The sequence below is a fragment of the Copadichromis virginalis genome, linkage group LG7 (assembly GCF_057382275.1).
Source record: "Copadichromis virginalis isolate Kocher_CV1m ecotype Utaka linkage group LG7, C_Virginalis_male_GT1.1, whole genome shotgun sequence".
NCBI lineage: Eukaryota > Metazoa > Chordata > Actinopteri > Cichliformes > Cichlidae > Copadichromis > Copadichromis virginalis.
Genome location: NC_140624.1, coordinates 69,124,936 through 69,151,192, shown reverse-complemented (window position 1 = coordinate 69,151,192; position 26,257 = coordinate 69,124,936). Strand labels below are relative to the sequence as shown.

At 47.0% G+C, this 26,257-nt stretch overlaps 2 protein-coding genes and 1 long non-coding RNA gene across 5 annotated transcripts in view; 2 read left to right on the top strand and 1 right to left on the bottom strand.

Annotated features, from left to right (window-relative positions):
- Window positions 1-862: 862 nt before the first annotated feature.
- On the top strand, window positions 863-20,713 carry LOC146706754 (uncharacterized). Its single transcript, XR_014921626.1, has 4 exons — window positions 863-3,428; window positions 11,943-13,413; window positions 15,715-15,775; window positions 16,897-20,713. It is a non-coding gene; the product is annotated as an uncharacterized LOC146706754 (long non-coding RNA).
- Window positions 20,486-26,257, bottom strand: znf277 (zinc finger protein 277). Of its 2 annotated transcripts, XM_085464966.1 has the most exons (12): window positions 26,170-26,247; window positions 25,435-25,648; window positions 25,072-25,160; window positions 24,876-24,958; window positions 24,549-24,640; window positions 23,735-23,845; window positions 23,524-23,656; window positions 23,332-23,399; window positions 22,792-22,888; window positions 21,658-21,700; window positions 21,398-21,572; window positions 20,486-21,203 (listed from the first exon to the last, which is right to left on the bottom strand). In XM_085464966.1, the coding sequence occupies exons 1-12, from the start codon at window positions 26,195-26,197 to the stop codon at window positions 21,014-21,016; spliced, it is 1,323 nt and encodes a 440-aa protein (XP_085321092.1). In that variant the 5' UTR covers window positions 26,198-26,247; the 3' UTR covers window positions 20,486-21,013. The 2 variants fall into 2 exon arrangements, with proteins under 2 accessions (XP_085321092.1, XP_085321091.1); XM_085464965.1 differs by lacking the exons at window positions 23,332-23,399; window positions 23,524-23,656 and having other exon boundaries at window positions 26,170-26,257.
- immp2l (inner mitochondrial membrane peptidase subunit 2) overlaps window positions 25,636-26,257 on the top strand; it is a 222,933-nt gene continuing 222,311 nt past the window's right edge. Inside the window, exon 1 of one of the 2 annotated variants that reach the window (XM_085464970.1) lies at window positions 25,636-25,707. In XM_085464970.1, the coding sequence (XP_085321096.1) occupies window positions 25,636-25,707 (72 nt within the window). The remainder of the gene's footprint in view (window positions 25,708-26,257) is intronic. The other variant, XM_085464969.1, reaches the window with a different exon arrangement.

The following is a 26,257-nucleotide window of genomic DNA, read 5'->3' as shown; positions in this document are numbered from 1 at the left end:
AGAACTCTGAGCGGATCCAAACGTCAGCGCTTCAGGGAAAACATGCAGGAACTGACAAAAAACTGCAGTTCCTCTAACGTCCAGCAGAGGCTCCAGCAGGTCGGTCCCAGTGACTGTAGAAAAGAAGCTAAACAAACTTTACAAAATGAGTTTCCCCAACAGCCTCGGGTAGTCCAGTTTACTGAAGAACACCTCAGGCTGTCAGGTTAAAACACTCGGTGGTGTTTTCGTAGCGTAAACGCTGGCCCTCCGAACAGAGATACGCAAGTTTCTCCGTGACTGCAGCTGCAAGTCAAAGCTGTTATGATGACGTTCCACCCCAATTTAACATCACCGCGGTAGGAAGTAGAATCAGACTTATGAGAGAGGACTCATTGGACATAAATCAGCGTGATGAGAACTATTGAAAACAAAAGAAAGAATCTTTGGAAAAAATTTATCTGAGGAGAATTATTACTTTTTTGTCTGACCCCAGCCCCATCCGCTAACATGTAGGGGGCGGGGTTTATGACCTATACTGCAGCCAGACACCAGGGGGCGATAGAGACGTTTTCCGCATCCCAAATGAAAACTTTACAGCAGAAATAAACATGTTTACAGCCTGATAAACTGTTTTGCTCTTAAAAGTCTATTTCTCTTTATAACTGATAACTGACCTCTGCATTATTAGAGGCGTGGCCTCTTTGACTGACAGGTGGATGGCGACACAGGCGGTTGTAGCTGCTAGCTGTCTGAACAACTGGACTGTGTTTGTGCTGCTGGAGCCTGTTGGATAATTTTTAACGCGATTACCTGAACAATAATATGGCTGCTGTGACTTCATTACCTGTGTAGAGCTACACGAGGACAAACATGCTGTGGGTTTGCGCGCTTCAGCACCTGTTCCAGTAACGCAGACACAGGCGCTGCGTTTGAGGAGCAGCAGATGTTCTGAGTCCGCTCTGATAGAAAGCAACAAAAGCTGATTGGCTGTGAGCGAGTGTGACACTCTGTCAATACTCTCCCTGTCTGTGTGAATGGAGGGTAATTTTCCAGATTGTTCTCTGGGGGAAACTCGTTTCCTTTGCTCTTTCATTGCGTGTCATTTTTAATTTGGCCTGCGGTGTGGAGCCCGAGCCGAGGCACAATGAGTCCTGCTGTTATTCACCGCTCGACCCGCCGCTCTGCTGCCAGAACAGCCGGCAGCTCCTCCGGGAGCAGAAACGCGTCCACCTCTTTTAAAAGGAGCAATCAGCGAGGATTTTACTGCTCCATGGCTCACAGACTGGGATACAATATATCTGCTGGGATCACCAGCTGCTCTCACTTTGTCTGGCCTGAAGCGAGTTCTGGGAGCACATTTCATGACACGTCCAAAACAGCCGAACACTGAAGAAGAGAAAGTGCCAGAGTTCACATAAGAGGGTAAACCTTTCACATATATTTATTCCTCTGTATCCTGCTGCCGTGGTGGATGTTCGCATTAAACATGGCCACAGTTCTGATAACGAGGTCACCTGTGCACATAATCCATGTGAGCCAGAAGCTCAGGCTTCATTTCAGGTGTAGCAGGAGGCGGGGCTAAAACACCTTAAACTGTCAGCCCTGCAGCACTACTCCAGCACGCTCGTTCCACTCACACAGGCACACTTTTGTTTCTGTACACATTTTGAGCACTCCCACCTCTCCACTGTGGTAAATCTGCTGCACACGAGCGGATTTCAAACAGTCTTCACAGCTTGATGCTCTGCGCGTGTGATTTGGGGTGAACTGGCGTGGACGTGCCTGTTCGCCCTCTGATAAGTGTGGCTTTGGCTCTAGTGTTGTGGGGACATGGTAAGCATGCACGACAGTCTGAGCATCAGTAACTTCCTGTCGTCAGGCTCTCAGGAATCCTCTTTCACTTTCAAATAAATATTCTCTGCTTTCCTTCTTTAATATTACCCCTGCTGAATCAGCATGCATGCAGACATGCTCTACTCTTTTGTGTTTGCTTTTGTTTTTTGTGTTCTGCAAAGTGCAAAAAAGTACGGTGGCCCTGAGAGGCCAAACGGACTGCAACTTCAGAAAACACTTGCAAAAAGAAAAATGCTGCAAAAAGAAAGACGCTGCAAAAAGAAAAGCGCTGCAAAAGCACACGAAGCACAACGGAAATGTTCCTGGGGAGACAATAACCCGACGGACCAGTTGCACGAACCAAAACATGCTAACCAGTGCGCTAGGACTGGGACACACTTCAAAGAAGTGGAGGAGAGGTAAATATGTTGTAATCTCATGATTCTAATAATACTACAGATATCTGGAATATATATTCAAAGGTAATTCTAACAAAGATAATGTTTAATGTAGCCTTAGAAATGAAGCTTTTTTAAGTAGCCTAATAGCTGAGTGGTTGTGTATTCAAATATATGATGATGTTACTGGGCTGTAATTATAGATTTACTGATGTGTATATCTTTAATGTTCCAGCTGATGATGGTTTTAATCACTAATATATTGTTTAGCAGATCGATCATGCAGTGATTTCACTCAAAATATAAAGTGTGTGGAAATACTTCAATGAAGAAAAAGTACATAAAACCTGAGTAAATGTTCCTGTCTCATCCAACATGGTGGGGGCTAAAAGAGGAGCAGTGTTCCAGCCCAGCGTGGTCCCAAGGGGCCAATCAGATTTCAGGGAGGGCAGGCGCCACCTCACGCCCACTTCTAGACACGCCCCTGGGCAACAGTGAAGGATGCAAACTGCTGACTGAGGTCACGACAGTGAGATTAACCCTAAAGCAAGGTTAAATGACCGATACTGGTGTTGAACAAAGCAGAAGAAAGGAGAGCTGTCGGACGGTCAGGGCCTCAGTGGGCAGGTCATGAAAGGCTGAACAGGTGAGTTTGCTCTGCAGTCTAAAGTGTTTCTGTATCAACACCATCGACCTTCTCCAGGATGAGTAACAGGAGTCGTGTTCCCTGCAGTGTCTTAGTGTGTAGATGCTGCCCTCTAGTGTTGATCTTCAGCAGTGCAGAGCAAGAACACTGAGGGTAAAACTTTGGAGATCTTCTCTTCACAGCAGCTTCTTGGAGAAATGAGTTTGTAAATGACAAACAGCAGGTTGATAAACCAGCAGTTTGTCACATGATAACTACTGAAATCACATTTAAACCATTCATAAAAAACCATTAACAAGACCTCATGAGAAGGGAAACCCCTTTAAGTCATCCTCAGAGGTGACAGGAGACACTCCCGTGTGTCGGATTACCTGTTCTCACCTGTCAGGCTGACATCACTGCCAGCTCCCTCTCTGTCTCCTTTTCTCTGGATGCTTCTGAGTCTGTGGATGTCGTGATGGGCAGCGGAGCGTCTGTCAGTGAGGAGCCTCAGCTGGGCACGCTAGAAGCCCGAGAGGCGGAGCCCGGAGGCCTCCACACCTGCAGGAGGGAGCAACGGCACCTTGCAGGTAACGTTTCCTCCACACTGTTTGTATCCACTGGAGTCTGGGAAGGAGTGTGTGTGTGCGCATGTTCCTGTCTAGCTATCTTTGTGAGAACCGAAATCTGCATCCTACTATACTTGTGAGAACCAACAGTCACTCTGAGGACACACTCACCGGTCCTCACAAGTTTGAAGTCCTTTTTGAGGCTCAAAATGTGGTTTTAGTGTCGGGGTTACAATTAGGTTTAGGGTCAGGGTTAGGGCACATGTGTCAAAGTCAAGGCCCGCGGGCCACATACGGCCCGCGAGATCATTTTATATAGATGTATTATTATTGTTATGCATGGCCCGGCGATATAAGGCGCTAGTAATATACAAACTACGGATCCCATGATGCAGCGCTGCAGCCTCCTTGCTGAGCGCTAGGCTAACTGGGAACATTCCCGCGTCAAGCTCGCCGCTCACGATGGTGCAGAGACAAGTTGACTCTGAAAGCAGAGCCTTTCAGCGCCGGTGGGAGGCTGAATATATGTTTACAGACATGCTGGTAAACCGTGCGTCTTATTAGTGGAGCTAATGTGGCTGTAATGAAGGAATTTAATTTAAGACGGCACTACGAGACAAAACGTCAGGATAAGCTGAAAAACCGAAACGCAGAAACTACAGGAAGTAGAAGAGCTGAAGAAGAATCTGACGTTTCAGCAGACGTTCGTCACCAGAGCAAAACCACAAAGTGAAGCTGTTGTGAAAGCAAGTTTTATCGTAGCAGAGGAGCCAAAGCAGCCCGGTACCGCTCTGAAGAGCTGCAGGATGAAGCTGTGGACGTCTTGTGTCCAGACAAAACGCAGAGTTTAGCAAATGTGAGCCTGAGCAGAAATACGATTGCTGATCGGTTTGTGAGATGGTCACTGATTTAAGAACACAGTTGTGTGAAAGAAGCAAAAACTTCACTGCATGCTCGGCTGTGGATGAAAGTACAAACATGATGGACACTGCACAGCTGACCAGCTTCATCCGTGGAGAGGAAATATTGGACATTAAATCGATGCACGGGACAACGACGGGAAAAGGCGTTTTTAAAAACGCATGTCAAAGTGTAACGACGTGAAACTGCCCTGGGACAAACTTGTTGGACTTACAACAGATGGAGCGCCGGTGTTCCAGATCTACTGGAGTTTAGATCAACTGGCGTTGGTCGAACAGATGTGTGGCAGTCTTGCGTTTCAGGAGCTCCTACCGACAAACCAGCAAAAAAACAGCAAATGTGTCACCTGTGACACTTGTGAGGTTGTCTCAAACACACTCCGTCAGTCTTGATGCTGTTGAACAACAAAATGTTTAAAATGTGGCGAGTTTACCTGGTGATATCCTCACGCGCGACGCGATCGCGAAAACAGCAAACAAGTAACACCACGCCGATGTTGTTCACAGGACACAAAGAGTAAACGATCGGGAGACTCTTGTCGTCGTCATCGTTCCCCTCGCACGGTTTATTTCTCCGGTTTCAGCGTTTTTGCTTCACAACTACAGCGAGCAGTTTACTTTGTGCACTAACATGGACTCGCGTCAACCAGCGCCACCTCTGGCCAAGTGCCACAGCCTACAGCCAGATCAACCTGTGACACACATCTGCACCACGTTTGAATTCGTGTCATGCACATTTGTACCTTTCAATTGTGTCTGTTTGTGCGTCATGCAAATAAACCTTTGAAATGAATGAAATGACACTAATATTTCACCAGTGTTGTAACATCACATGTCGTTAGCGTAGTCTGTCTGTGTCTTCCCTCTGCAAACAAACATGTTAGAGTTGGTTGTGATATACAGTCTGCATAAGTGTGGTCAATCTAATAAACATGTGTAAGGAGATGACCGTTACTGTGAATGTACAGCAGGTGATTAGTAATAAACAGTCAGACAATGACTCTGACAATCTCATTCAATCTTGCAGACTGAATGCACCTTCTGTGGAAAGTGGTACCACACAGTGTGTGTGGACGTCCCCTGTGCAGAAGGCGACTACAAATGTTGTGGGTGCTAAATAAACAGAAACAAATGATCCCTGTTGTCTTTGCTTACTGATTGTTTTCAGTGTTGACAATCTACATTGCTGGCATTGCATCTGTCAACATGTTTGTGGGTAGATTTGGATGTACCAGGGTTTAGTGCAGCCACTCAGCCTCTACTCACTGTGATCATAGCAGCAGGTGCAGATGTGTCACAAGTTAATCTAGTAGTGGGCTGTGGTAGCAGTGGACTGAGCTCCATTTGAAACTGCTCCAGCTGCTGTGTGATAGTGGATCTGCTACAAATTGAAGATCATAAGCAAGTTTTGGAAATTAACCCTTGTATTATGTTGAAGAACAAAAGAGTGACATTGATTTTGTTGCGGGTCATTTTGACCCGTACTGTGTAAATCCACTCAGAATTATCCAAAAACTGCAATAAAACAATAGCAACTTTATTTCCCATCAGATAAACATGTAGAACACAGACATACAACAGTTAGACTTTCCATAACTATTGTAGGAACAATTTGGTTTTTCGTTCTTACAAACACGTATTTTGAACTTGCCCAACGTTCTCAGTTTTTCAATGCTCAACATTTTCGATTTTGTCCACATGATGGACAGAATGTAACTGTGTGCTTTCTGCAGATGTGCTTCTTGCATTTCTCACAAAAAGTGCTTGTTTTCAAACAGGAATCTTCCTAACTAAGATTTAAAACAAAAGATTTCTACGTCTCCTCCAGTCTCACAAACAGATGACAAACCAAGCGACACACCTGAGTCACTGACTTTCTTAAATCCACTCACTCTCACTGGCTGTTTATTACTAATCACTGTGTAACTGCTGTGAATTCACAGTAACTGCCGTCTCCTTACACATGTTTATTAGATTGACCACACTTATGCAGACTGTATATCACAACCAACTCTAACATGTTTGTTCGCAGAGAAAAGACACAGACAGACTACGCTAACGACATGTGATGTTACAACACTGGTGAAATATTAGTGTCATTTCATTCATTTCAAAGGTTTATTTGCATGACGCACAAACAGACACAGTTGAAAGGTACAAATGTGCATGACACGAATTCAAACGTGGTGCAGATGTGTGTCACAGGTTGATCTGGCTGTAGGCTGTGGCACTTGGCCAGAGGTGGCGCTGGTTGACTCGACTCCATGTTAGTGCACAAAGTAAACTGCTCGCTGTAGTTGTGAAGCAAAAACGCTGAAACCGGAGAAATAAACCGTGCGAGGGGAACGATGACGACAAGAGTCTCCCGATCGTTGACTCTTGCTGTCCTGTGAACAACATCGGCGTGGTGTTACTTGTTTGCTGTTTTCGCGATCGCGTCGCGCGTGAGGATATCACCAGGTAAACTCGCCACATTTTAAACATTTTGTTGTTCAACAGCATCAAGACTGACGGAGTGTGTTTGAGACAACCTCACAAGTGTCACAGATGACACATTTGGCGTTTTTTTGCTGGTTTGTCGGTAGCAGCTCCTGAAACGCAAGTCTGCCACACATCTGTTCGACCAACGCCAGTTGATCTAAACTCCAGTAGATCTGGAACACCGGCTCTCACGGCCGCTGGCAACTGTCGGAGGAAGATGTGGGCGAAGAGGAATCCCCCCGTCGTCCGGTCCGAGAAAGGATAGCATGTGCTCCATCAGTTCGAGAGCCGTACCGCCACCCAGGCCTGAGAGGGAGAGGAGCTTCTCGGCTCGCTCTGCATCGGAGAGGGCATAGCGCCGAAGAAGCAGCTCCTTAAGGGCGGCGTATTTCCCTCGGGTGTGTGGGTCCCGGAGGAGAGTCAACGCATGACGGGTGGTTGGCGGGTCGAGAGAGGCCACCACATGGTGATATTTCGTGTTGTCAGCCGAGATGCCACAAAGGGCGAACTGAGCCTCCACGTGCACGAACCACGACGGGGGATCGTGAAGCCAAAAGTCCGGCAGCTCGAGCGCCACAGCAAACGCAGCTGCAGCAGGAGGCAGAGGGCTGGCGGCTGCTGATGCATCCAGAGCGGAGTCGGCGCCACCATCGGACTACAGCATGTTGGAGTCAGGGGTCACCAATGTGGAGGTAAACACAGACGACACGAGAGCTCTCGATTAACACTCCTCGTTTATTACTCATCACCACACAACTGAATACTTTTCACTCCAAAACACAGCAACAACACTTCCTGAGAACTGGGTGTGAGTGGAGCCCTCCAGTGGTCCACCACAATATTCTATTATTTTTTCATCGCTCAAAATAAGCGTCACACTCGCGGAAGCCGGTGTAGCCGCCGAAACGCCTGCATTTATCGAGACTTTCAGCCCCAGGTAGGCCAATTATGGATCTTCGGATCCACATTATGTCAGCAGCTCCACCGTGAACTTTGTTAAAAACAAACACGCTCACGCCTCACAGACGACAGCTTACAGTCCTGTAAAGATGAAAGTGACTTCGTACAGCCCCGACCTGCAGACGCTGTGCGCAGAGGTTCAGGAGCAGAAGTCCCGTTGTAAACATATCACAGCAGACCCGACGATGTTTGCATGAACACGCTTTTCACACACAGTTGCTGACGCACACAGCCGGCTGTAGCTTTGCAGCTCACAGCCCGACACACACCAACACAACAGCATAGATCGCACAGACGTTAAGGCGGCGAGGCGTGTTTGCGGTCCCGCTCAGGTGCGTCCTCCTCCCCTGCAGCGGCACTGCAGACCACGCTGTCATTTCAACAGCAGGTCTCGATTTGTGGGACAATCTGAGAAAATTATAAGAAATGAATGTGTAAAATAAAAAAGGTTTTGCTCAGACTGTCCTGCAGCTACAGAAAGTTTATGTTAATTCATAGAAATGTTCTTAATTTAAAATGTGGGGAAAAAAACAACAAAAAACTACCAACTAAACAAAACAGGGAAGAATTTTTGTCGTGCATGGTTGTTTAGCTGTTTGCCTATTACTGAATTACTTCGGTTTAGTAGGAATGACGATGTGGGAGGTCTTTACCAGCAGGACGAGCTGAAAATCGATGCCCTCCTTCACATTTTCCATCATGATTAGAGTCTTTCTCTGCTGGAAATGAGGCATAAAGCATGTAAACGGTAACAGTGCTGATAATATTCTGTGATGACCAGAACAGCACGCACACATCCAGCACTCCAGCTGCTGTCCTCTGGCAGGCTGTGATGATTCTCAGCGACTGTCACTTCCAGTGTATTTGCACCAAAGTGGGTTTGACAGTGTTGAGCAGTGAGTGGCTTTTGTGTTACTACCAGGAAACTGCGGCAGAGGGGGAAGAAGTGTCTCTGCACTTCGAGAGTTTCCTCCATGAAAACGGGAGTGATGACAGGACTCGCTCTTTCCTCCAGGGCTGCGGTCAGCTGCAGACTGCCGACAGCCTGGGAGGACGACCGCACCGGCAGCATCTAAAAAAAAAGCACTGCTGTGCCTGCACTTACAAAAGCCTTTACAAATGTTGATGCAGAAAAGTCATGATGACAGATTAAAGTCTGTGAGTGAACCTGCTGCTGAGACAGTCCAGTCTGCACTGCAGGAGTAGCCACTTACTGTGCGATGCTGTGTAAACTGTGCACCAGCCTACCCTCGACTGCTGCGTTCACTTATCGTTAGCTCTGCAGTTTCAGAAGCATGTGAGTTTGTCTTTAGAGAATCCTGTTGGTTCTGCTGTTTCCGTGCAGGAGAGGGGGAATATCTGCAGGTTCTGGGATCCTTTTTTTTTTTTTTTTTTTTTTTGCCTGTCCCGTTTGGCTCTTTTGCATCAGAATTGTTGTCTAAAGGCAAAGAAAGATGCCCAACGGATTTACTTTACCAAACTGACCATCCCAGCCTTGCCGTAATGGTCCATTTGATTCACCTTTTATTGTTTATTTTATTTTCACTTACTGAATACGGGACAGACTTGACTGGGGGAAAGAAGGGGAGAAAGAAAGAGGGAAAGAGAAACAGCTGAGAAGAGGGACGGGGGAGAAGGGCAAAAGACAAAAACCAACAGAACGGGCAGAGAAAAAAAAATGCATATATCAATCACCTGGATCACCTGCTGAGAAAGAAAAAAGAAAACAAGCAGAAGAGAACAAGAGTAATAGAATAAACAACATCACAATGATATATGGGAATATGACAGTAAATACTAAATGTTAAACATTATTGTGCAGCACATAAGATCAACAGAACACAGTGTGCTTTGAGGTAGGAGCCAAAAAGGGTGTAGTTTGTGGGTGTGATCACCCGTGTGTACACCTGTGAGCATGGACGCGCTTGTTTTTAAAAGGTTCCTTCATGTAATGATCTGCTAGAGGGTGTGGGGGGGGCCACAGCCCCGTCCTCCAGGGTGTGAAGCAGGTATGGAGGAGATCAAGACTCCAGACATCCAGAGGCCCCCAGAACACAAGAGACCAAGGAAGACCAACAGAGGGGCAGCCGCACCACTGTCCCAGAAAGAGCTGAGGAGAGTCCCAGATGAGGGCTCACTCAGCAGCCGCGGAGCAGAAGCCAGGGGGAGTTGCAGTGACGCGCCCGTGAGCTCCGCCGGCAGCCAGCTGCGCCTGAGTGACCGAGCCCCAGGCCGAGAGGCCGGGGGCACCCCACCTCCGAAGTGGCCCGAGCGAGCCCCAGGCTCCAGGCCCCAATAAGCGGCCGCCAAGGAGTGAGCCGGTGTGTACCTGGACGCCCATCCCCGGACACAAAGAACCACCAACGCACCGATGTCTGAGGGAGTCCGCCACTGGCAGGGGAAGTGGTGGTGGGTGGAGATAGGCCTCCAAACCTTGGAGGGCCTGAGATGTCCCCAGAGAGGTGGCGCCTGACACCCAACCTGACATATAGACACAGACATACAGGCACACACAGATACAAACATCCATTCCCACCCTCATGCTCTCATATGCACTTACTCCACACTCAACCAACGTGGAGACAGACATAAAGAGACGTTGTACACACGATCACACTCCCCAAGCGTACTCTAAGCCCCGGGTCTAGGTACCCTTGCCCCTGGAGGGGGGAACTGCACCCAGACCCAGGTGGTGTTTCCCTTTTCCCTGCGGTGGGGGGAGGCAGACCGCCCCGACTCCGCAGCAGCAGGAAGGCTCCACACTCCAGACCGCAGTCGGACGGCCAACTCCTCCTCCTAGTCCTAGCCCCCCTGCTCCAGCAGGTCGCAGAGAACGGGGGTGGGTTCTGGGATCCTGAGTCGGGCCTCTGGCTGCTGCTGCCACTTCAGTGGGAGAAGAACGCCGAGTTCGGCAAAGCTCCAGTCCAACGAGTCACGGTGAGGAACATGGTGCATGGAGATGTAACCACGTGGGCGGCTGCTTATTAGAGTTACCCTAACATCAGATTGTGTTTGTAAATGATGACATGGTGGCGCAGTGGTCTTCTTTTCTATCTGGACTTTCCTTGTTCTCCACTGGCCTGCATCGGTTTCTTCACGCAGTCCAAAGACGTGCATGTTGGGTTGAATAATCTAAACTGGTTGTGAGCATTGTCAGTCTGCCTGTGATGGACTGCTGACCTGCCCAAGGTGTAGCCCAACCGGCCAGTGTCACCGGGATGGACGATGGATGTTCATATCCCTAAGCAGGCATCAGTGACAACATAGATGACATTGACTGGCTGTCAGATATATTATGAAAGAATAATCTGGATTGTTGATAATCTCGTCTGTGAGCCAAAGAAGCTCACAAAGCACCTCTTAGATGAGCTTATCATCAGCCTTCGGGTGCCTCTGAGATCGGCTAATCTACCGGGCCATGGCCGAGTTTGGCTTCTTGGCCTGCAAACACATGCTGTGCTCAGTTTGTGGAGCAATCCCACTTGGACACCAAATGATGCTCATGTTCCTTTGGAGAAAGGTGGTGCTTCTGTGTGAAAAAGTACCGACTCTGAAATGTATTTAAAGTAAAAGTAGCTCCTTAAAGAACATTATTATCGCCTATAAGTATGCAAAGCTAACGAATACAAACTTTATTTCAGTCTAAATTTTAATAACTATTTTCTGTTGCTTGTAGAGATGGACTTTGCCACAACTCACAATAATTTCTGTCTCCATCTCTGAGTGAACTTGGCTCTCTGTCTTTTCTCTCCCTGTCAGATACACCAGCTGGGCCTTTAGCTGCAACACACTGTGACACACACAGTTTGTGTGTTTGCTGATGTTTGTCGAGCTGTTAGAAACGCTGCATTTCAGATGAGCTGACACTTAATAAACATTACTTCCTTTATGCTACTTCTGTAGCATCTACAGTGGATGCAAAAGTATTCGGCCCCCTTGAACTTTCCCACATTTTGTCACATTACAGCCACAAACATGAATCAATCTTATTGGAATTCCAGGTGAAAGACCAACACAAAGTGGTGCACACGTGAGAAGTGGAACGAAAATCATACAAATCCAAAGCTATAGTGGTGCTTTTTGGGAACATTTGAGTCAGAAGACGTTATATTATCTTTATTTTTGTCAGATATCTGAGCACCATGTGATCAAACATGCTGCTTTAACCCTACAGAGCCCTCCTGGAGAGAGAGAGTGAGGGAAGTCTGCTGTCTGACTGATGTTGTTCAGCACCTGAATCAGAAGCTCGCCGAGCTCGAGGCTGACAAGCAGGAGCTCCGGGAGAAGATCTGATCCCTCCTGAACCACCGAGCTTCTCCCGTCCCACCTGCCAAACCCGTCATCAAGCCTGCTGTGGACATCGGCCAACTGCGCCGGCTGACCCGGGAGCCGAACGTCTCAAACAAGCACCTTCGCTCCGTAGTTCACCTGGCACTCGCTGATTTTAAGAACCATCTGGGGCAGTTCGATTGTCCTCTGGGGAAGTTGGCTCAAGTGGAACAGGAGGCAACCAGTGAGGTGGAGAAGCTACGATCCCTCGACAGGAAGGAGGCGGTGGAGAGGAAGAGCCTGTACAACAAGCTGCTCGAGCTGCAGGGGAACACCCGGGTGCTCTGCCGCTGCAGGAAAAGCTCGGCCTCCAGCTGCTTGGATGACCAGGAAGTGGTCGTCATCCAGAAAGGAAGTAGAAAGAAGTTCCAGTTTGACAAAGTCTACTCTCCCAGCAGCACACAGGTAAAGGCTTAGACTTCTTCCACAATTCTGAACACACAAACTTACGATTTCAGACAGGAGCTCCTCCCTCAAGTCATGCCTATTTTTAAACAATACAGAAGCAGCCAGTGGTTGGCCTACCGACACTCAACTGGAAGCCCATTTTAACCACATCTTAAAGATAAATGCTCAAAAAGTAGAAGATGAAACCTTTCAGATGAAGACTCGTTTTTTTGGCACAGCAGTTTCATTCCTTTACGAGCTTTTCTGTTTGCAGGTAGCTGAACATTCGATACAAAGAGACGGATGCTCTCTGAACACAAACTCTTACTTTAGATTGCTTGCTGGTGATCTGGGGGAGGTTAAGAGGTTGGATTATATTACAGTGTCTGTGTTAATTAACAGAAAACTTAGCAGTTAAAAGCAATCCTGCATATTATTAAATACCACAGCTCTGTCATTAATTTTCCCACCGGGAAGGTTTGTTTTTGATCGTTAATTTGCTCTAGATTTTAATGAAGCCCGGGCACTAACGAGCGCTTGGCCTTCGCAGCACTCAGCTTATTAACGTTGATTGGTTTGTAATTTTTATTTAATGCCTCATAAACAAATTGGCATGAGGCTTCATTTGACGATCCTGTGGGGAGCGTGGATCTGCATCCAGAAAACCAGAACATGCCCAAAAAATCCAAGCAGCAAACCTCGGATGGTCGAATGCCCGTCATGCTGTTTTTTTTCTAGCCAGCACTAATTATCTGCAGATTTTGTCCCTGCTCTCTGCAGGAAGTCGTGTTTGCAGGAACTCTGCCTGTGATAACTTCCTGTGTGGATGGATATAACGTCTGTATTTTGGCGTATGGACAGATGGGCTCAGGGAAGACGTACACCATGATGGACAACATCAGGTCATCCGTTCTCAGTAGGAACATTAGGTACATACATCCAGTTTAGTGCTTCAGGTTCTCTATAAGATCTTAGAACAAAGCACCAAAACGCAGCTGTAGCCTGAGAAGGTTCATTTACAGATCTGCATGTGAAGCATGGCCGTTAGAACCTGTTCAAAGGTTTAAAAATAATCTGCCGAGCAAGATGTAAACGAGCGTGTTTACAGTGGGGCAAAAAAGTATTTAGTCAGCCACCGATTGTGCAAGTTCCCCCACTTAAAATGATGACAGAGGTCAGTAATTTGCACCAGAGGTACACTTCAACTGTGAGAGACAGAATGTGAAAAAAAAATCCATGAATCCACATGGTAGGATTTGAAAGTCCTGGAGTGGCCTAGCCAGTCTCCAGACCTCAACCCCATAGAAAATCTGTGGCGGGAGTTGAAAGTCCGTGTTGCTCGGCGACAGCCCCAAAACATCACTGCTCTCGAGAAGATCTGCATGGAGGAATGGGCCAAAATACCAGCTACTGTGTGTGCAAACCTGGTAAAGACCTATAGTAAACGTTTGACCTCTGTTATTGCCAACAAAGGTTATGTTACAAAGTATTGAGTTGTATTTTTGTTATTGACCAAATACTTATTTTCCACCCTGATTTACGAATAAATTCTTTACAAATCCTACCATGTGGATTCATGGCTTTTTTTTTCACATTCTGTCTCTCACAGTTGAAGTGTACCTCTGGTGCAAATTACTGACCTCTGTCATCATTTTAGGTGGGGGAACTTGCACAATCGGTGGCTGACTAAATACTTTTTTGCCCCACTGTAAGAGTTTGAACAGAACCTCAGAGGATTCGATAAAAGCAGCATAAAACACGACTGTTCTGTGTGGTCAGTCAGATAAATTCATGAAAACTCGCTGGAGAACAGTCCGAAACCTCATGGTGACAAAAAGACCCAACAAAGGCTGAGATGTCTGCACTGAAGCAGCACCAGAGAGGACAAAGACGGTGAAAGACTTTGGGTGGCTGCTAACCGTCTGAGGCATGACGTGTTTAACATTTATGCAGACCTGCTCGAGTTAACGGTGCTTTTTGCAGAATTGAACAGTACAGTCAGCGTTGGTATCGGTGCAAAGACGGTGAAAGACAGAAAGTGTTTGATATTAAACAAACCCTGAAATGTCTGCGTGTCCAAATATTTATGGTCCACACTGTAAGCTGCTGGTGTTATCCCCCCACCTGGAATAAGATCATCTCCCTTGCCATCATCAAATCAATACACCTGTACTGAATCAAATATTTATATCAATATTTCACAGAGCATAGAGAATAGATTGCATAATTAATAGGCGTCTATTGTTTCGGCTGCTTCAGGCTGCAGGAGGGTTACCTGTTTGGGGAAAGCCTGCGCTGATATATAATAAATGAAGTGTTTCAGCCTCCTCTGCACCTGCTGGCATACAGACACAGGCTCGTGCTAAGGCCGTGCAACACCGTGGAGTTTAACTCATCTTCTCTTGAACGCTGAAAACCAATACGAGAAACTTATTATCAGACACGTTCCAATCGACTCTTCTCTGAAGCCATTTACAGTCACCAAAACTAAAACCGAATCAGGTCGGTGGTTCAACCCCGGGTTCCTCCAGCCTGCGTGCTGGAGTATCCTGAGGCGTAAACCCCCCAAAACACTGCATACACCACCAGCTTACAGCTGACTTAATAGTGGGTGGTGGTGCATGGCCGTTCTTAACTGGTGGTGCGATTTGTTTGGTGAATTTTGATAACGGAGGAGACTCTGACATGCTACCTAGTGGCTGTAGCTCAGGAGGTAGAACCAGTAGAGGTCTTCTACGGATCGGGAGGTTGGTAGTTTGATCGACGGCTCCCCCAGCGTGCATGCCAAATATCCTTGGGCAAGATACTGACCCCAAGTTGCTCTTGAGTGTGAATGTTGTACAAAGAAAGACTCAAATTTAAAATTCCATCTGAAAGACAGTCAAGGGAGCATAAACTGGAAGAGTTTAAATGTTTTCAGAAGCTGATCCTCAAAGCTGAATTTAGTACAGGGTTGTCTACATAGCTGGGAATAAACTTTGTGAATACCCTCGTCTACCTCCCTGGAACATGATCTGCTGTGTGGGCCCATTGAGACAAACCTGTGCCTCCTGACAGCCGTGCATCCATGTTTGATGAGGAGAAGCTGCAGCTCAGTGCGGACAGAGGTCGAGTTTCCCGTCAGAGAGGAGACAGAGACCAGCAGGACAAACCCGTCCCAGCCTCCTCACGCTCTCTCGTTACCTGCTGAGCGCTACGAGCCGGCACTAACACGAGTTTGTTTCTCTCAGGTCGGTGCGAGAGGTGCTGCGCATCTGCTCCGAGAAGGAGAAGGTGTCCTACACTCTGAAGGTACGGCAGCAGAGTTTCACCGAGCAGCCACGAACACTTCAGGAAAAAAAGTTGTTTCGAGTGTGCCAAAAGTCTCTGTGGGAGCGCTAAAGTAGAGCAGAGTCTACTTCTTTTTAATGACGACACTTCGACTTTAAGAGCCGAAGCGGAGATGTCGAGGTAAAGCGAAAGTTCGCTTGGCTGTGGCAGCGCCGCCTACGCCGATGTGAACTTTGGTTCGTAAGCCAACATTAAACTGAGACAGTTTTATCACACAGCTGGATAAAAATACTTAGAAGCTGTGAATGAACTTAAAAACCTAATTTATTCTTAACTCGTGAGTCTGATCAGTGCAGTCGATCCAGGAAATTACTTTAAAACCTGCACTCTTTCTAGTGACCAGCAGGGGGCGACGCCTCTGGTATTACAGAAATCTGAGAGACGTTTGTGGTGTCAGTCGTTGGTCTTTCTCTAAACATGGTGGTGCTGATTTTATAATTGTGGGGCTGTGTCCCAATTAAGAGACCGCATGCTTGAAGTACGCATTTTGAGTGCGATTACGTCACCGCCACGCAACGACGGATGTCCCAATTCGAAGTGTACTTCAAATGCGCCACGATCGCCCCATATATAAATATATATATATAGTCGACCTTAATCTTGCAGAGAATCTGATGATTTTGTGGATAATTAAAGTCAGTCATATATCCACAAACACAACAAGCTGAAAGTCAGTGATGCTGCTCGGTTTGCAGTCCTGAATATCACGGCACAAGCAGGATCCACTGCACTGTTAATGTGAGCTGTGTTATATTGCTGCCTCTGTTCGGTGGTGTCGAGCCAAACGGACTTTAACGTGTGTTTGAACGAGCTGACGGTTCACTCGTTAAGCTGAAAGAAAGATGCTTTAATCACAGCAGTCACACATGTGTCCACTGCACCATCTGGAACTCTTCTTGTTTACACTCGTAATAACACAAACACTAAATCCTGCTTCTCTGTGCTGTTGTGTAGCAGTGTGTACACCTGAGACTGCCACCTGTCTGTCTGTCCTGCACTCTCTCTCTGTTTCTTTCTCTCTGATTGTGGAATAAAAGTATGAACGTGTGTTTATAAGTTACACTTGTGTTTGAATCCTGCAGCTTATCACACATTTGATGTCCATGTGTGACGACTGCAAGTGTCCAGAGTGAGGACAGACTGAGGGACCCACTGCTGCACATCATCTGTGAGGCTTTGCAGCCCTGATGATCCACCAGGACAAACTCGGCAGTGTGTGAGGAAGAGGAGGAGGAAGAGCCAGCAGCAGCTGACAGATGGAGAGAATAGACAGACTGTTCCCTGTTTGTGAAGGACTGCTAGGAAAGTTTAACAGAACTGTCTGTGCTGAATCAGTCTTATTAGGTAATGTTCACATAATGTGATCATCCCAGTGTTTCCAGTGTGGGAGAAAGTACTCAGAGTACTCAGGGCCTTCAAGTTACACACCATGAAAGGCAGCAACAAGTTTAATGTTCAGAAACCTAAAGTCTGTATCAGCAGCAGAATGGAGCTAAAATAAATGTTGGTTTCAGTTCTATGAAGCTTTGAGTATTTTGGATCAGTAGCTGCTGTGTTTGTTGCATCATATTGCTGTAACTGTTTATATGCTTTATATATTCTGAGCTAAGTTGATCTATAGTGTTACATCATATTCTATAAGGATGTTATGTGTTTGTAGACTTTCTGCCCAGTTTGACCCATTTAGCAGACGTCAGCCTGTTTAAGGCTCTGATGTCTATTCTGTGTGACTTACAGCAGTTATGACATGGTCTGATTTTCTCACCCAATAAAGGAATATTTCATATATCAGTCTACTCTTCATTCTATCAGACACAGTTATCACAGCTCGTACATTTGCTTTATACACATATGTAAGCATTGAGCCAAATGTAATAATGCCAACGTATTAAACGAACAATATTTGTCTCTTATATATAACACATCTGTATACACACTCACAGATACTCGTCTTTGAGTGAAGATTTAAGGTGATAGGACATATAAACAACTGTTCAAGCTCACTGCTGTAATATATCATAATAATCTGACTATAACTTTAATATTGGCCATATTATATTTACATTACCACAGTGAGATGACTTTAGTCTCATGACCAACATCAGCTAATTGTTATTTACTAGCTAATCTTAAATGACTGTTCAGCACAGGAATGAAGCCCAACAATCATGTTTTACGGTCCTTTGGTCTCAAATGAACAAAACATGTTCTCCTTCGTTTCTGTCACACAAAGCTGTATGACACGTTTCTCGCGGTTAGTATCATGGTTGCTAGGCAACCTGAGCAGCGCGACGAAGGCAAGACCGTCCTATTTCACAAGCCTCTCACTTCCGCACTTCTCATACTTATAGTACGCACCGTGCGTAGTGCGCGTACTTCAAGCGTGCAGACCCTGAATTGGGACACAGCCTAGTGGTGCCGAGCTGGCGCACCGAGTAGTTCCTGTTACCTGCTGTGTGTCTGTTTTTACAGGTAAGCTGGGTTCCAAATAATACATATGTGATAGACAACAGTAGCAATCGAAAAGCTAGAGAGCCAGTTCACGAGTTTAAGGGTTGATAGCGACGAACCACCACCAGCTGTTGCTAAAAGCACCTTTGTTAGCTAGCAAAGTATTTACAAATAATTCTCCCGTTCATTGATCTGAGCATGCGCAGAATGATCCACAGCGCTCCTTTGATCTTCTCGAACGATCATCGTGACGTCACGGCGACATCACAATGATCCTTTGAGAAGATCAAAGGATCATTGTTTTGTCACAGCGACATCGCATTCTCTGCCACGCCCACCGAGTCTATAAATAGGAGCTCGTTCAACAGTTTACAGCAGAAAGAGACAGTTGTTTGAGACACAGCTACCCTTTGCATTTAAATCATTCAGAGATCTAACTTTTGGACACTTTTGAGCTTTAACCCTTTACAAAAATGTCACAGGGAGATCGGCCAAACATACTGGAGCGTACGAGAGAGGAACTCGAGCATGAAAATGCACAGCTCATGGAAGAAAACGAACAACTCATAGAATTCAGTCAACATATCACACTAGTCTGTCAAAGAAATATACGACTCAGGGAAGAAAACGCACAACTCATCGAAGAAAATTCACAACTCAGGGAAGAAAACGCACAACTCATCGAAGGAAATACACAACTCAGGGAAGAAAACGCACAACTCATCGAAGGAAATGCACAACTCGGGCAAGCAAACGCACAATTCGGGCAAGCATACGCACAATTGAGGCAAGAGATCGCAGAAGTCAGACAAACTGTGGAAAATCTTCAGCGCCCAGCGGTACATGAACAACAGACAACAGAAAGAGAATCGCCTGGTTCGTGGGGTGTAAACCTACTTAAAGTAGGTTTAACTGTTGCCGGATGTGTCATTGCGCTTCCTGCAGCTTTCTGGGTCGCCTCTAAGATTTTCGGCTGAAGCGAATGTCCCGCTCTGTGGGGTCATGATTATTGTCATGACCCCACAGAGCGGGGATGGCTTGCGTATGCTTGCATGCACACGTCCCATCGACAACTGTGGATTGTGGTCCGCATCCACAATGACAGCTCTACTGTCATTGTGGATGTGGACCAGTTACCCTTTAAAAACAGTAATGATCTTTTCCAGCCACAGTCCACCTTCATCCTGGCGTTGTTCCCGCTGGTGCAGGGTCCGCTCCTCAGCAAAGGTTTCTCCGTTTGGTTCTGTCCAAGGCGTCCTCGGGTGACGCGTTGATGGTCTTAATGTCTTCCCTGATTTTGTCCATCCACCGTTTTTTCGGTCTGCCTCGAGGCCGGCGTCCGTCTGGGTCGATCCTTAATAGTCGTTTTTGCTGAGTTCTCATTGCTTCGAATCACGTGTCCATACCACCTCAGGCGGGATTCGAGCATCTTTTGAACTCGAGCCACAGTCCACCGACCTGTCATAAATACGCTGTGCTCTCCTTTATGTTTGATTTAATTTTGCCCCTCACCCCCCAACCAGTCATGGCAGAAGACCGCCCCTCCCTGAGCCTGGTTCTGCCAGAGGTTTCTTCCTGTTAAAAGGGAGTTTTTCCTCTCCACCGTTGCCAGAGTGCTTGCTCATAGGGGATCATTTGATTGTTGGGGCTGAATTTTTGGATTTCATTTAATTGGCTTAAACTGAAAAATCTAAAAATTCATGCGAGGGCTTCACATAGTGGAGAGCACTACATTTGCTAACTGCTCTTTGTTTATTTGTAGATTTTGTAGTTCTTCCTACTACAAAAACTACAAATGAAAACAAGGCAGTTAGCAGCAAATGAAAATAAATAAAACACTTAAAAAAATCTGCTACTGCTCTGTGTGTTTACTTCAGTGAACACTTGTATGTTTTTGTGTTAGAAGATTATAGATTGTCCAAAATGTCCTACAACCTGCCAGAGTACGAAATGAGGATAAAACAGGAAGTTTGACAGCAGTGAGTTCCTGCAGCGACCTCTCGTTTCTCTCCTCAGTGCTGCATGTTCGTGAACGTGAGCCTGGACGCGAAGGACGCGGTGAAAACTCTGAGCGCTGCAGTTCGGCTCCACCATACGGCAGGTGTCGCTCAGCAAAGCGATGCAGAAAAACAACAGAAACACCAAATAGGACAGATGTTTCAGGCACGAGACGTCCCTGGGCTTTCTGAGGGGACAACAACAACAATAATAACAACAATGTGCAGTAAAACATACACTCATTCTTTTCATTTATTAAGTTCCTGTGTTGTGTTGTTTGTGTTGTGCGTAGTGCCGACGCGGGACAGTTTGCAATTGTGTAGTGCTGTTGTTCTAAGTGTGACTGTGCAATGACAATAAAGAGTCTCTCGTCTCATCTTGACGATGAGCTCGTCCACCACAGCACTGAATCCAGCTCAGTTACAAGTTACAAAAGAAAATCATTTTTACTCGAGTACTAAAATTCATATTCAAGAAAACGCATGTTTCAGCTTCATTGCACGAGGCAGAGCAATTACGTTTCAGCGGACATCATGGCGTCCGCGTGTCCAGCTGTGGAGAGGACTCTTCTTTTGCCTTTCTTATCTTTACTAAGTAGAGACGTACAGGAAATAGTTGAGAGGGAAAGGGCCGGACTCAAACCCGTGCCGCTGCGTTCCAGCCATGTGGCATGTGGTCACCATGAGCTGAGCTCAGCCGACGTCAGAGACGCCTTTGAGTCAAACGTATGACACGTGTCCGTCTGTGGTCCTAGCTGCTGCCTCCTCGCTCCTTCAGCAGCTGCTTGAGGACACTGGACTGTTTCAGCGCTCTCAGGTTAGAGATGTCCTCCGCGATGACCGGGATCTCCTCGCCGCGATGCTCCTCGTCACCGTCGCCTTCCTCGCTGTCAGAGAGCGTGCACAGGAGAGCGTCGTTCTCGTACGTGGGGAAGTAATACCTGCGGAGCGAGACGACGTTTAGTGCTCAGGCTCAAATTAGTCCCAAAAAGGACGCCATTTTCCTCAGCTGATAAAAATACTCCAAATGAAGTGTAAACATCTGTGGCGTTGACCACGTTCATCAGCAGCTGTACGCCAGCTTTAAAGCCCGCGCTCTCATTGGTTAATTCTGCAGGCGCTTCGTTAAACCTACTGCGGCTGGTCCCAGGCGGACATCTCTGGCAGTTTCATCACGTGACCTTCAGCCGCGATGTGACGCAGGGCGTCCGCCCGGCAGTCGAACATCCGCGTGCAGCCGTAGCAGCGGCTCTGATGGATCTGCCGCCGGATGAAGTTCACCAGTTTGACCTGCTGGTAGAACTTGAGGTCTGAGGGAGGACAGAACATTAGAAACACTCAGAAGGAAGAAATAGAAGCAAACTGCGCTCGAATTACCACGGCGATTTCACCCACTGAGCTCGGTCTTAAGGAGGTGGAGGTCGAAGCCGTGAGCCTCCTGCAAACACAAAACAGAAAGATGTCAGGGTCACGCACGCGACGCCCGTTACAGACTTCATAAATAACAAAACCAGAAAGCAGAGAGAAACTTTTCTGCCTCTCAGGTAAACTCGTCACTCGTGAGCACAAACTTAGAGTCACGTTTGGGAAACTGGTTCTGACTTTAAACCAGAACGTTTAATCAACGACAAAATCGGACTGCAGTCGACGTCCAATCCTAGATTTATTTATTGTTCACGAGTGTTAAGTCTAATTGTTGAATGTTGTCATCGTGTTTCTTAAATTTGTACGGTCTGAGTTCAACCTATAGGATCAAGACGTTCCTTTGTCTCTGACCTCTCCAGCCACTCTGTGCTGGGGGAGCTTTTATTGCAGATGCATCCTGACAGATCTGTTGTGAGCTTCCTGCTTTTATGACACACACACACACACACACACACACACACACACACACACACACACACACACACACACACACACACACACACACACACACACCCTTGTCTTAGAACCATTGGGGGGTTTTACAGTGGGAGGTGCTTGTGTTGTATTGTGTATTGTAACTGCCATGTCAATAAATAGCTACGGGGGAAGCTGCTCTTTGAAGGACTTCGGGCCTGAGACAGGACAGGGGCGTGGGCTCCAAGAGCTGGTTCTTGACCAAAGACTTCCCTCGTTAGCGAGTGAAAAACCGGTTGAAGATGTTCTGTTATGTCTTGTTTCCTTCATGATGAATAAGTCTCTAAACTAGCGGGGCATGTGGAAACAGACCCAACAACGAGGAAACATTTTTATTTGCTCGTTAAAGTTTTGACAATCATGTATTTATTTGGAAACTTTTCAAAATAAAAGGCGCTTCATTTTAAAAGCTCTTCAGCTTCGGTCCGTCTGTGTGTGAGGGCACTTTCTGAGTAAAATCCATGTTTTGTGCGAACGATGGATTCATATGTTTGCAGAGACCTCAGGAAGCAGATCGTTTCCTGTTAGTGTGCACTGTCTCCGTTCTCCCAGAAGCCTTTGCAGAATCGTTTCAGGGATGAAAAGCAGAAAACGATATTTTCCTTCTCTGAAACTTCTACGTTCCCGTACCTTCATATGCGCGTAGATCTGCTCCAACGTCTCCGATTGGTGATCACAGAACAGACACACTGCAGAGACCGGATGAGCCTGCCAGTCCGACCAATCACTGCGGACGATACAGAGATGACACGAGCAGACATTTACACAGGATCAGAGGAGGACTAGGAAGTGGACTTGATTGAAACTTTTGCATCCAGGCTGACACAGTAAATAAGAATATTATCAGGAGGGACAATCCAAGGTTCAGTATCTGGGATCGAGCCGGGGATCAAACCTCCAACCTTTCGCTGCACCTCCTGATCCACAGCTACCCCGAGCTCACAGCACCTGGTTAGCGCTGGAGATCAAGCGTGCTCGGACTGATGTCGTGTTGGTTTAAAATAAACGTTACACCCACTAACTGCACCATCTGGTGGTAAAAGCTGGTATTACATGCAAGTGCAGCCCGGCCCGGTTTTTGCCTTTAACACGACACAGAGCAGTGTGTATGACATGCATCAGGACACTTTAGTTAATGCCGTCCTCACAGAGCTACATGAGGATACTTACTCATCCTCATCATCCGCCAGCTCACGGTCATCTTCGCTTTGCACCTCCTCCCACGTTTTTCCCAGTTCCTGACAGGACAGGAGGGACGCTTTAAAATTGGAACAATACATTCAGGTCGTGCGTTTGCTTCTACAGAACTGCTTCGTTTATCCTGACGTGGAAGCGTGTGGCGAGTGTGTCGCTGGGTTTTACCAGGTAGTTGATGACGTAGAAGCGGTCGTACTCGTGGTTTTTGGCGTTGATGCGGCGGTGAGCTTTTTTCCTCATGTGATCCTTCAGCGTGGTTTTATCTCGAAACGTTTTCTCGCAGTACAGACACTGCAGACTGAAGCGAGGGGAGCAAAATGAAAAGGCGCGCGAAACAAAACTTAACGCTGTGAATAAAAAGCAACGATTAGCGTACCTGTCCAGTTTGTCCTGCAGCGTGTCGAGGAACTCGCTGCAGTAGACGATGTTGTCCGGCAGTCCGATGCTGAAGGAATGCTCTCTGGCCATGTGGTTCAGCAGAGACGACCTGGAAACAGCACGTGGAGCCATTTTTAATAAACAAAAGAAAACATCAGCTGACATCATCACTGTTAGCACTGCGCTGCAGTCCTTTGGGCTTCGTCCAGAAGTTCCCATTTGGACAAGACTTCAAGATCCACGCAGCGTGCCCATAGTGGCAGACAGAGGGAAGCAGCCTCTCTCGCCATGGGCCGCTGCATGTCCAAATGTGAGGAGACCCGGAGCGGACGCGGGTTATGTCTCTCGGCGTCCTCCCGCAAGAAGCTGGAGGTGGTGGCTGTGCAGAGGGAGGCCGAGCATCTGCGAACCAACACAGTGACTGAAAATGGATGGATGGAAGCTTAACTGGAGGTAAGACACAGATCCACACAAGAACTGTGGTAAACACCAGTGAGTCACACCTTCATGCCATTCATGAACCAGCGCACACCTGCACAGGTCTCAGACCTGACCCTTAGCAGGAGAGGAAGAAGGGTGAGGAGCTGCACTGGTCTCAGATCAGCTTCTTGGTTCAGGCTCAGACATGTCACTGAATGATGTTTATGGAATTATGCGTAAAAAGCAGCTTTTTGGGGGTTGGATCATAAGAGATGACTACAGGAAGCAAAGAAGCTTTTAGTCACATGATTTCAGGAAGCTCTACCTTCTGTCTGCTTTAATCTAACACACGTGAGGTTTCCAGGACTGATGGGAATCCCGCGGCGCGTTACCTGTTTCCCGTGAACTCTTCGCTGCAGAACATGCAGAGACGATGGAAGCTGCTGTCGTCTCGCTCCTTCTGCTGCTGCTCCAGGACCTCCTCCTGTGGGAGCACAGAAGAAGAGCTCAGAGGAATTCTTCAGAAAACTACCTCAGAGTGCTCAGATATTTAAAGTGCAGAGGTTACAACGACACAAAGCGTGTCAAATCACTCAAATCTGCAATTTTTCTGATTTTTCCTGATTTTCAGACTTTGCCTCAAAACAAAGTTTAAAAGAAACGAAACTTCCAGCAGCACAAGATTCACTCAGGATGCTCCGAGTGTCACGTCTCCTCACCAGTCGTTTCTGCTGCAGCTTCTCTCGGAGGACTCTGTCTTCTGGAAGGACGTCACACAGCAGGAAGTAGTCCTCCTGCTTCTCTGTCAGGTCAGCGAGGAAGAAGAGTTTTTAATGAGTCATTAATCAGAGCTGGAGGAAGTGTACGTGGTTCACTTTGAAAGGTCAGGTCCTCTGTGGGTTTGAGTGAACTCACCGACTGGGCCCGTGGAGTTGGTTTTGATGACGCTGCAGAAATCTGTGAGCGGCTGCTCGAGGAATCTGCCCTTCCAGTACAGCAAGTACCTGATGGAGGAAACTCGTCAGTAAAAACCGACTCACAGCCAGGTTTACCGGCGCACAGAAACACTTCGTCACGGTTCATAAAAGCAGCACACTAACAGGCGTGGACATGCTGGACTTGTTGTATATATTTATACTTGTAAGGTAAGGGTTTCCCCCCATCACCCCAAATAATTACAGGAAGTCTTTGGTGAAATGATCGAGTTCCAAATGCTAAAAACATCCAAACGTGTTCCCGAGAGTTAAACGAGTGAGCCGGAGCATGTGTGGCTCGTACTTTGGGACGTCTGCGATGAGTTTGACGTCGGCGATGACAAGCTTGTGCTCCATCAGCAGGTGTCTGAGGAGGACGTCTTTCCGCGGCGGTGGGACGGACTCAGAGCAGAACAGGCAGACCAGCGGCTCGGAGCCGGGACATTGAACACCGGGAGAGCTGGAGATGTCAGCCGGCTGATCGGGGAAACACAGCGGCTCCAGAATGCTGTCCTTACCTGAGAAAGCAGAAGAGAGACTACACCTTATATACCACACACACTCTACTCCAGACCAGGTGAGTCAAAACCAAGCGGAAGCGAGAATGTACAGCCTGGCATGAAGAAGCATTTCCCTCTGATCTACAAAAATCTGTCTGTATACAATTATTTTCATCACCCGTGGGGACAAAACTATGATCTAAAAGTAAAAAAATAAATAAATTAATGAATTAAATAACTCATTAATCGAACTCAGACTTTACACGCTGTTAAATCCTGAATAAACTTCACAGCTGTCAGACTCAGTACTGACTGAATATACAGATTGCTGTATAATCACAGTTAGCAGCCCAGCTATTTCCTAGCCTGCTAGCTTAGCCGGGCGGGTTCCCGCCTGCTTTTCTGATTTTTTTTTAGCCTTTTTTCTGCTGATTGTGGATTCCCACAGACTCGGAGAGTCACCGACACCCAAACCTTTGCACGCAGACCACCAGATATCAGCATTAAAGCCGCGGACACGTTTAAAAGGTCACACTTACCGTCTTTACTCGGCTCGCTGGCGGCCATGTCTGGTGTCACGTGGTGCAAATAACACAAATCGAACCAATCGGAGGCCGTAAAATGCCA

Coding starts and splice junctions, on each gene's coding strand:
- znf277 (XM_085464966.1), bottom strand. CDS start 26,197: ATGGCCGCCAGCGAGCCGAGTAAAGACG. Junction 25,161..25,434: donor CTCATCGCAGACGTCCCAAA/GTACGAGCCACA, acceptor TTCCTCCATCAG/GTACTTGCTGTACTGGAAGG. Junction 23,846..24,548: donor GAAGAGTTCACGGGAAACAG/GTAACGCGCCGC, acceptor TGCTGTTTCCAG/GTCGTCTCTGCTGAACCACA.